We start from the raw sequence: 12,157 nt of genomic DNA, 5'->3' as shown, positions 1-12,157 counted from the left end.
AACCCACAATTAATTGATCAATGTACTATTTGAGCATATATGATTGATTATGTGTTCTAATCACAACTTTTTACATGAAATTTTAATTAATTCTGCACACCATTATTCATTTACTTAAAAAAGTTAATCTAATGATATAAATTATAGTTTATATTCGATGCACGATTAATATATTATTTTTATATAATTAATTATACATTGATATTTCATTAATAAATAAAATTTAAAACTTAAAATTCTTAATTGTAAATAAAGATACATTAATTTCTTTATTTTTCTATTGTGTCATTCCTTTGTTTTAACTTTTAACACAACATTCACTCACCCTAATTACCATTGTTGATGAGATATTAACATAGTGTTTGAAAGTGATACATAAACAGTCATTAAATATAACCCTATATTATATTGATGACAAAGACATTATATCAAGGAAAAGAAGTTGTTGGGATGTATTGTTGGGAAACATCACTGCTCTGATATCATTTGTTGGGTTAAAAGCCTCCAATCTAATCACACCAGTGAAAACGAAATCAAATAATAAATCAAACACACAAGAAATAATAACTTAACGTGATTCGGTCCAACTGACCTACATCCACAGATGAGAAACAAGATCCACTAATTGTAAAAAATTACAAACTTACATCAAATCATCAACTTCACTCAACAATTAATACTCATAAGACACTCTTAATCTTTTCTACAATTATGAAGTATTATCAACCCAAATAAACACAAATCCAAACCCTTGTATACCTTTTTAACATAACCAAACACATACACACATATACATATGCTCCCATACATCATACATATGTGGACCCTCTCAATCTCCTCTAGTTCACTCACAAATAAACATACACACCCATAAGATATAGAGTCCTGATACTCCTATGGGGTATTTATCCCACAAAATCATACAACTTTCTTATATCTTTTTCTCATATCTAACTTTGTAGAGACTTCCTATTTATAACCATACAAACTTGCTAATTAAAAATCCCTCTCCTCTTAGAATTCTTATCCTGTAAGTCAAATTTGCCTATTAAAAATCTCTTTTCTTTTAGAAATCTTCTCTTACAAGTCAAACTTACCTATTAAGAATCCCTTCTTTTAAAATTTTTTTTGTAAGTATTCTTGTCCATCAAACAATATCTAACAAATTTCAAACAAATCTCAAATAAATCTCTTATGAGATTTGAGTCAATATTTTCAACATGTATTAGTATATAATTTATGATATCAAGGAATATGTGATCAAGAAATCCTAAAAGTTCCTATCTTCCATTAACATCGAGAAAGGGTTTTGTATGAACAAAGGGAAAAATAACGAAATGTCACTTACATTTTGTTGTCATTTGGGATACGTGAGGGACCTAATAACTGGTTAATTTGCTCTCCACAAGGCAGGCAGATGTATTTGCATCACCTCATGTAAAAACCTATCGATCTGAGTGATTCATGTTTTGTATTCTTCAACTCTTTTGTGACGATTTGTGTATTTGTATTATGTAAAATATTAAAATTCATATATTCGTATCGTATTTTAATTACGTGTCATAATTTATGTTGATACGAAAATATAAAATATATATTTTTTATTTTGTTAAAGCCATATATAATTAATACTATAATTTTAATATGTCATTTTTATATTTTATTTTTATATTATATCCATATCATACCATTATATCGTATTTTAGATGCTTAGATCTCATCTTCCTTTCACGCTCACAACATTATTCAAAACATTGAACATGCAATAGGTATGAAATTCAAAATCCTTGTGTTTTGGATAAACAATATTTGTGCCACCACCATATGTTTTGTAAGGAAGGAGAAGTGAACCGGAGCAATTGAGGATGCATCGTTGGTAACAAAGGTGTGATGTGTGATGATGTAGCCAGGGGAAATGCATGCAAAGGTAGAAGACAGTTTATCCAGCAGCTGTAGGGTAATCCTTAAACATGCAACCAAGACAGAAAATCAAGCTGCGGATTTCATGGCAAAAGAGGCGGTCAGCTCAAACTGTTTCGTACAAGACTAAGTGACAGATTTAGATATTAATATTATTATGGGTACTGTCGCTTTAACATGGTGAAAAAAATATCTTCGTACCTATGCTACTCGACGTTTCACACTGTAAGAAGAACGATATAAGAGATATTGGATTTAGCAACTATCTAAGAAAAATTGATCGATAAATTGATGAAATCTCGAGTTGAAGTTATTAGTTTTTTTTTTTTTTTAAATGAAAAAAATCTAACTAATCAAATTCGTTCTTGCCACTCGCTTAAGTCTTGGATTAAATTATTAGGTTTGATCTTTATTTGTTATCGTTTGATTTTAAATTAAATATTTAATATTTGAACTTAAAATATTTATGGGTACCTAATTGCACGCATGATAATCACTTTCATATTGCTCTCAATCGAACTTCTTTGTTCATGACTGAGAAAGAATGCTATGAATAATATTCATTGATGAAGAGAATTTTGCAGGGAAAAGTTATTTGTATTCCCATTGTTATTTGGTCAAGCTTGACAGTGGAGCAAATTGGTACAGTTGGGGACAAGAAAAGAAACAGGGACGACAACAACTGCAATTTCAATAATGGAAACAATATCAGACCCAAATTACTGAATTCCAAAAGCGTTCGATCGGACCCATCAGAGCAGCTGCTCGTTGGACGATCGCTATCCAACAGAGTATTGCAGGACTACTTCACTTTCAATATCACATCCAATTCATAAAAATCACAATAACAACGTTCTCAATCATTTTGTCATTTTTTTAATTTTAATTAATTGTTGTCCAAAAAATCATTTAATTAATCAAAACTTAGATTTTTTTTTTCTTTCTTGGACATGTAATGGTATAATCTTAAACTTTGCATCTAATTCATTTGCTCATGTGCTTGTTTTCTTAGTTTCCACTAAATGTCTTTGGGGAACTTGATCCTATGTAGATTGTTATGACTATTATTATTAATATTAAAAGAAGAGACCCTTATGATTGTTATTATTTTATGTCTTTTTTTTTTTCACTTACAAGTGACTATCCATTGTTATTTTATTTAGCAATGGATTAGATTTTTTTTTCTAATTATAAAAGAAAACATGATTTGAGAATAAAAAATAATTAAACATCAGACTTGACAAATATCATTTTTTAAAAATTATTGTATAAATCAATTAAATTATACTTGAGTTGATTATTCTATTAATGGAGTTGGATTGTTTAGTATATATATTGGGGTCCATATGGACCCATTTAAATGATCATATGTCAATAGGATTTGTTGAATGGTCTAAATTAGCTAGAAAGATCATAAATATCCAACTTGTTAACGTTTTTTGGTTCAATAATCCATGAAGCAAGTCAAAATTTTCTAGTCAAATAATTTGACAGCTTGATGAACTTTGAATTTTTCAAACTAAATTGGTCATGTATTTTCACCAACATATGATTCATTGTTTTTAAATTGACAGACTACAATCTAGATAGCCCATACTTTTTTATTCAATTTTTTTTTTTTATTTGAGTTATTCCTTAGTGAAAGCACATGATGATTGATGAGTATGAAGGTTCCTAAATTTTATTCGGGTAAAGTTCTTCCTTTTACTAAATATAAATAATAAAATAACAATAGGGCAGGGGGATGTGGATGGATGGCTAGTTAGATGAAGGATAGATGATGGGGTTGGATTGGGGCCAATGAGCCATGTAAAATAGGTGGGGTCAAAGGGTGGGGCCTAAGGTAACAGCTGTACTCACTCCAACCGACTGGGCCTCAAGGACTGAGCCCAAATTTGATGGCTTAGGATAATGACACCCATTAGAACTTAGAGGGGTACAAATCAACGAGACTCAACAAAAAAACACCCGTATCTTTTCCAATCTTAGAGATGTGAAAGCCACCCATTTCTCACTTGGAGAGAGTGTTCTGAACCCTGCTAACTCATTTGTTTATATTATAATTTTTATGTATCAATTATATATAAAATATAAAAATTATTATACAATGATTCAGATAACACGTTTAATATAAAATATTTTTTAATTTTTTCTAAATTAATATATAAATTTTAAATTTTTTTATCATTTTCAGATCATATATTAAAAAAAAACCCTCAAAACCTTCTTTTCTCAAACCCCTTTGAATTTTGAAAAATATATAAATAAGTGGATAGCAATGCCATTACTACTGCAACTGTTACTAATATTTTATATAATAATAAATGTAGACTTATTTATAAGTTTTTAAAATTACAAATTTGAAAAAGAGAAAGAAAGAGAAAGAAAAACAGAGGTTGATGTGGACGAGTAACAGACGCGCTAACGTGGGGGGAGACTGAAGAGCCCCCCTCTACTGTCCCATGTGCATGTGATCATGTTTCCCCGTCAAATTACCTGTTCACTCAACCAATTAATTCAAGATAAATAGATCAAATTTTGAAATATTTTCACTTTGATTTTTGTAATTGGAATTGAATTCATCATTCAACCTTTAGTATTTGAATTGACATTTCTTCAGCCATTTTTTGAAAGTTTTATTAGTCTAATTCTTTTAGTTAAAAATGTCAATGTTATCATAATTCAAAACTAAATATTAATTTTTTATTTAAATTTAATGATTCATATATTTATATTATATAAAATATTAAATTATATATATTTATATAAAAATTATATATCAAATTTATGTTGATATAAAAATATAAAATATATATTTTTTAGTTTTGTTAAATTTATATATAATTATTATAAAAAGTTTAAATTATATCATTTTTATATTTTATATTTTATTATATTCATATTATATCACTGTTTTATATTTTAAATTATCAAATTTATTTTTTAAATAAAAAATTAACTTGAGATTTCAAAATATATAATTTACTCAAAAAAAAAAAAAAGAAGACCCTTAGTTTTCAACATTCATGGTTAATATATTGAGTTAAAAATTTTGAAAATGAAGAACAATTTGTGTCTCAATTATACGAAATCGACCTTTGCTTTCATAAACAAACACATGGAACGAACAATTTTATTATTGTTGAGTAGATAGAAACAAGAAATAAAGCATAATTACTAATGAACCATTTTAGGGCAGGCAATTTCGACGTGGAAAATGTCCTTGTGCACTACAGTACTCCAACACCTAACCAATTTTCCCACTCTCAAATGTGCTATCGATAGCCAAATTTGAGCATCAAAGCTGGTATGATAACAATCATCCCTTCAAACGAGATTCAATAGATGGGTGTGAAAAGGGGTTAGGATTTTGGGCCCCACACCTTCCCAAAAATATTGCACTGATTATCACATCTTGGAACTGTTTGATGGAAGGAAATTTAGGGTTTGTCTCCGTGGAGGGGCCGAAAACCTCTCGTCTCTTTGTGCGAACTTGACAATAAGTATTATGCTTTGATGCTGCAGTGGTTGAAGAAGATGAAGATTAAATGGAAGTAGACATTTGGGGCTGACATATCTAGCCAATCGCGGTCGCGTTTTGAAGGGTTGAGTTCGAATTCCATCATTCTCTATTTGATGAATTATTGATCAAGATATATATTGATAAGACTTCAATGGATGTGTTTTTTTTTCTGTTGCATTACATTATGTCTTAGACAAAGGTCTCCCATTAGGAAAATTTGTGTTGTTTTTTTGAATTTGATTGTTTGTTCTCAAATATAATTTGAGTAATTTGCTACAACATGAGTGAGCATTTACTTCATACTTTGTAAGTGTGTCTTAGCTAAGCTTGATGTCATCTTAATTTATTGAGTGATCTTTATAATTAAAAACATGATATGATAATACGATATAAAAATTATATAGGTTAAAATTTTAAAAAATTATATATATATTTAATAAAAATATATATATTTTTATATAAATACAAATTATGACATGTAATTTTCATATAAAATATAATACGAATACACAAATATCAATATTTTACATGATATAAATACATGAATTTTTATTATATTTTTACATATTTTGAAGGGAAATTTTAAGATATGTTCATTATATTATTTATGCATATTTTAGTCTTATATGATGAATGGACACATATATTAAAAGACAATGGATTAGGTAAATTTTTGCAATTAATGTTGAAAATATAAAGGACCAAAATTTACAAAATATACTATTTCGTGAACGTACAATAAAATTAATTAATTTGAGAAATATCTCAATTATTGATTTCTTATAACACCAAATGTTATTAAATTGATGTAATAAAAAAGCTCAAATTTTGATTTAGTAGGGTGGGCGATTGCGTCCTCTCGGGGATGCTTACGTGCTTTTATTGGCTTGATTTGGCCTGTTAATGGGCAGTTGACATGATTCCCATAAAAACAATGCTTAATAAACAATGATGACATTAATGCTTTTGATTGTATTGCCAACCAAAGCAAAACTTAAAGTTGCGCAATGCATACAATGATTAATTACTACCACTATTTTATAACTCAACATATCTATCTCATTAGTATGCTATTGTTTTTCTCCATTTTAACAAATTAAAAGTACAACTGTTCGACCTTAATTAAGATCTTTATTCAATTCCCTTTTTATCACTTGATTTAAGCTCCGAATGAGTTTATCAATTCATACTAAGCAGATCATACCCAAATCCAATATTATCACTTTTAACTAAGAAATCGTAAATGACTTATATGTGTTTTGCTAAAAAAATTTATACATAAATATATGATTTAATTAAGTTATTTCATGTAATTATCTTTAACATATGATATTTAATAATTTTAAAATTCAAATTTTATTACTTGTAATCTTTTTTATTATTTTTAAAATATGAATTTATTTGTAAAAGAAACTCTTTCTAAATGGGATAAAATATACAATAAAATTTTAGGTGAAATTTATGAAATTATTTTTTAAAAATGATTTAATAAAAATTTTAATAAAAAATCTAAATTGATAGATTAATAAAATTCAATGTAAAAATTGATAGTTTTCAAACTGATAAATTAATAAAGTTTAATGTTAAAATCAACAATATATAAAAAAATTATAAAAAATATTTTTTATAATTTAACTTTGATCCATACTTTTTCAATTGTAAAATTCAATTAACATTTTTACTAAACACTCTATTTAAAAATATATATCAAAATTTATTGTAATTTTCAAAAATTTTGAGCACTTAATTTATATAACAAAAATTTTTAATTTTGATTATTAATTTTAATAAAAAACTTTTTATAAAAAATTTTATCTAAATCTTCCCCTAAATGATTAACTCAAAGAGACTTAAGTTACATTTACATGGAACACAAAGTTATGTTGGAAAGCATTTTTCTTGTGCGTTAATAAGTCGAGCTACAGCATTGTGCCACTTGTCATGGCAATGAAGCACCACGTCAAGGCTTAATCGTTTGCTCTTAATTTTGTTACAAGGATGTCACTAAATGACTAATATTACCTTGACCACATGTGCAGATTTGTTTGACTAAATTGAAATTAATTACCGGAAGTAGGTTTCAGGTCGATGACAAAGGCCAAAAATCGAACGGCATCAGATGGTTTGGTTTGGCATCCAAGTTTTTAATTAAGGACGGTTGGATTTCATACTCTCAAAAGATGATTTTTTTTTTTTTTTGGGTCTATTAATATTGCTATGATTAAATTCTTCATGAACTTCGAAGTCACTATTTCGAAACAACAATGCTTATGATACGTCTTTAATGTCTTGATTTAATGACTAAAAATATCTTTAAAAAATATAAAATTAGGGTTCGATTCAAACCTTTTCTTCTCTTTCTTGTCGTAGGATTTTACTCTCTTTAAACAAAAAAAATAAAATAAAATATGCTTGTGATACCTATATATGCTGTCCATGCCTCTCATGCTATTGTTTTTTTAACAAGCAGGCACCTTTAATAACGGATCAAATATAAAAATAATCTCAAAGAATTAAAAAATTAAATTAATTAATTTATTTAAATAGTTTAAAAAATAATATTCAATATATTTAAAATTCAAAATCTTACAAATACGAATTTTTTTATCTTAAATTACAATTTTATTTGTAAAAATAAAAAATAAATCAAATGTCTAAATATTTAAATGGCCTAATTATCAGGATGTTGATGTAAAAAGTGACATAGGACCGAAAATAAGTGGTGCAATGCAGAGCCAGATCATGGCATCCTTGTCGCATTCATTAGTGTTAGGACTCTCAAGGATTGTGACCCAAAGTGGGGTTGGAGCAATATCAACATAGCCTTCACTCTGACCTAACTCCATGGTGTCTTGTGAAATTGTTCTTAAATTAAATTAAATGCGATGTCAATAAAAAATAATTAATTAGTAATAATTACTTTTATATATAATGCGTTGCAACCAAAATTTCAAAAAAATTTGAATACATTTTATAATTATGAAACACATGTGAGAAAAATGTACAGCCAACAGCGTCCGAAATAGCCTAGGATGGGGATTTTCTTGGGTTTGCTTTTTTAACTCTTCATGGGAAAGCAGTTAACTGCTTGACTACTATAAATTTTAATTTTACATTAAAAACAATTAAATGTCTTAAATAAAAAAAATTCAATTACCATAAAGGACAGTGAGATTAGAATAGTTCAACAACATTGTCCATGCTTATCCAAATGCTCCATAAAATAGAATTGAGATTTAAAAAAAAAAATTAATCCAAATGCACCTTTAATCAATTAATTACTTAATTAAAAGCAAAAAAAAATTTCTTAAAATTTTGAAATTTCTAAGTTGAAATCTCATAAAGGAGTCGTTGGTCGGATTGATTTAATTCCGTAATTTTTTATAACAATATAATATTTGAATACCGATATAATTTATCCTGAACTGATAACTTATAACATATATTAGTATAAATTTCCAAGCTCTCTTTTTACGGCGTTTCGCAATCTCAGGAGATTGATTGACTAGATGCGAACGTACAGTAAACCTGGTACTATAAATTTATTTTAATTTTGGGGCATGGTAGTATAATTTTAAATAACCCACCAATAACAGTTGCAACGGGGCAGTCCCTAGACCAGTTGGACGAACAACAGGATAGTCCCAGCAGATAAACTAGGGTGGCCGACAACTCGACAACCTGATTTTGTGGACATCAATACTCTCCCTTTCTTTACCATCCACGTGTCTAATATCAACGGTCTCGATCTCTCTTTCCGTACACCTACTCGATTTCCAAATCCCCCATCAGTCCTATTACTCTCTCTCGCATCAAACTCATTTTGCTCAAGCCCAATTTTGTACTTTCGCAACCTATAACACAATTTACGTAATTTCGTTTTCAAAGGGGTAATTTCGTAATTGGAATATAATTTTGTTCCTGGAAGATATGAAGAGGGATATTTGGCAGACAAGTTCAAAAACTCTTCTGTGCTTTTTTCTTCCTCTCGTCAACTAAACTCTTCAGTGACGTGAATTTTTTGGCTTGCAAAAAGTTCACTGGAATCTTTGTATGTATATATAAACTAATATAAAAATCAATCGGATTTGGTTCCGAGTTTCTGAAAATTTCGCTTTCATTTGTTTATTTAAAATTTTGGAGCGAAAATTGTTGTGAGTAATGCAAGACATCCGCTCGATCGGAGGTGACCGCATATTCAGCGGCGGCGGCGGAGGAGGAGGAGGAGACAGAAGGTTACGACCGCATCACCACCAAAACCATCAAGCACTCAAGTGTCCACGCTGCGACTCTCACAACACAAAATTCTGTTACTACAACAACTACAACCTCTGTCAGCCACGTCATTTCTGCAAGAGCTGCCGGCGTTACTGGACAAAAGGCGGCGTCCTCCGTAACGTACCCGTCGGTGGTGGTTGCCGCAAAGCCAAGCGCTCCAAAACCAGACCTTCATCTGAAACCACCACAGCCGTTGCCGCCTCTGCACCACCACAGCCACAGCAACCACAGCAGCAACAACATGATCAACGTAAATCGAATTCTCATTCTAGCAGCGAGAGTTCAAGTCTTACTGCAGCTAATTCTAACGCTGCAGTGACCAATAATAATACCAATAACAACAACAATAATAGTTCCACCGGTGGCGCAGCGGAGGCGGTGTCGGCTGTAACATCTCATTCTAACTTGATAAATGTAAGCGAGTCGAAGTTTTATGGAAACGCTAATAATTTAGAGTTCGAGCCAGGATTGCTAGAACAAGGATCAGACTGCGGCTTATTTTCGGAGATTGGGAGTTTTACGAGCTTGATTACTTCATCGAACAATGAAACGTTGTCGTTTGGTTTCGGGACGGTATTAACTGAGCAAGGACTTGAGCAAGGACAGTGGCAGCAGCAACAGCAGCAAAAGATGATGAGTATGGGAGGAGAGGAAATTACCGGCGGATTGCTTGATCAGACGGTTCAAGTTGAGCTTTCAAATTTGCATAGTAGATCCGAGAGTGGATTTGGAGCCTTGGATTGGCAAGGGAGTGGAGATCAAGGGTTGTTTGATCTTCCTAACGTTGTTGATCAGACATATTGGAGTCAGAGTCAATGGACTGATCAAGATCATCCTACCCTTTATCTCCCGTAAATTATCTCTCACCTTTTCTTTTCCGTAAATTATTTATTAACTATTAAAAAGAAAAAAAACTCTCATAAAAAAAAAATCAAAGAAAGCCTCAAGGCTTAAGGTAAAAGAAACTGAAGAGAGTTATATGGATATATGAATGTGACTATTTCTTATTGTGTAAAATTTTTAATATATTTTTCTAATATTTAAGTTTTATTTTGGTGATTTTGGAAGGTGTTTCTCGTTTGATCTTCTTGGTGTTTTTGTGCAACTAAGTTTTTTCTTTTTCTTTTTTTTTTCTTATAATTTTTATTATACTACTTTTTTTTTCGGAAGGTTTTTGTTTCTGATATAACCGGAATTAAATTAATCGATATAATAGAGAAAAATGGTGGTGAAAATTATAACCCCGGTGTCGTTGATCTCGACGAAGCGGAGGGATGGGAAATGTACGGACAAGAAAGAGGTAGTGTTGAGCGTACCACTACTCCTGTAGTCCTAGAGAGAAGTCGGTTGGGAGGTTGTTGTGTTTGGTGGGTCCGGGAAAGGTAGTGACTATTCCCATGCGCGATTATGTTCCACGTGGCGGTGGTGAGAGACTGGAGATGGTCTTAATGCGTAAGGCCACGTGGGTTAACCTGGTAGGGTGACTCTTTCGACTCTGGGCGGTTTGTCCTTCCTTCTCTCCTTCAGTCACTTGGGGAGAAAATTTTTAGTGCTCACCATGGTGGATTGACGAGGATGTGAAAATTGGAATGTAAAATGGCTATGGTGATGTGGCAATTTAGGTGGGTCGTGGTGGTGGGTACTGGTGAACTGGTGATGGGTGGGTCGCATGTGCAGAAGCAGACGTGGTCTCAAGTCTCATACCCCCGTATGAGTACGTATCAGTTTGGGTTCAGAAGTGTGATGAGTGATCCCACCATTTTCCAAAGACCTTTGATTTTGATTACAGATTTTTCTGGGAACTGAGTTTGCCATACTACGTTGCCACATTTTATTGTTTCTGGATGGACATGAATGGTGATGATTGACGATGGGATGGACTTTAGTGCTTTTGCATCATTTGCTTGAATGTTTGTGCACGTTCAATGTGGGTTTTGGGACCTTGGACTTTTAGGGTGGGGGCGTGGCAGTAGGGGGGGGGGGGGATGGGGTTAAAATGGGTGAGGGATTTGATGTGGTTATTTTGGGGATATTGATCTTTGCAATGCTAAGGGTTGAGCTTTGGAGTCTGAGAAGTTTGGCTGAAATAATGGTATAGTAATAGTTCTGGTACAACCTCGAAGGAGATTGCCTTTGCTACAGAGTCTAAATTTAGGGGGGTTATCATATCGTTCATCAACTTGGCTATTAGGAGGGGTCAAGGCATGTGGCTGGACCACCACTGATCCTGCTACTCTGCTGTCCTTCTAGTTTGGCCAAATGCTGCCGCTGATTGCTGATAGCGCCATCGGTCAGTCAAAGTTTCCAGCTGAAAACTACCGATGCTTAATCGAAACATGTAATTATACTCATGAATAATCCTTCATTAGATGTTCTTCTTATCTGTTATTGTACTGCAAGTATACAACAAATTAAAAGTGCCCTTTTTCGCTTGAA

The 12,157-nt window shown here is 31.3% G+C and overlaps 1 protein-coding gene across 1 annotated transcript; it reads left to right on the top strand.

Annotated features, from left to right (window-relative positions):
• Nucleotides 1-9,383: 9,383 nt before the first annotated feature.
• Nucleotides 9,384-12,157, top strand: LOC111290674 (dof zinc finger protein DOF5.4-like). The gene has a single exon (XM_022882082.2). It carries the CDS (start codon nt 9,605-9,607, stop codon nt 10,574-10,576), a length of 972 nt encoding a protein of 323 aa, XP_022737817.1. The 5' UTR covers nt 9,384-9,604; the 3' UTR covers nt 10,577-12,157.

Source organism: Durio zibethinus, chromosome 11 (genome assembly GCF_047325235.1).
Source record: "Durio zibethinus cultivar Kanyao isolate XHJ-2024 chromosome 11, ASM4732523v1, whole genome shotgun sequence".
Lineage (NCBI taxonomy): Eukaryota > Viridiplantae > Streptophyta > Magnoliopsida > Malvales > Malvaceae > Durio > Durio zibethinus.
Note: the sequence above shows the minus strand (reverse complement) of the source record. Positions and strands in the feature narration are given on the sequence as shown.

What these genes read in the sequence shown, in the direction of transcription:
- LOC111290674 (XM_022882082.2), top strand. Translation starts at nt 9,605, where the DNA reads ATGCAAGACATCCGCTCGATCGGAGGTGACCGCATATTCAGCGGCGGC.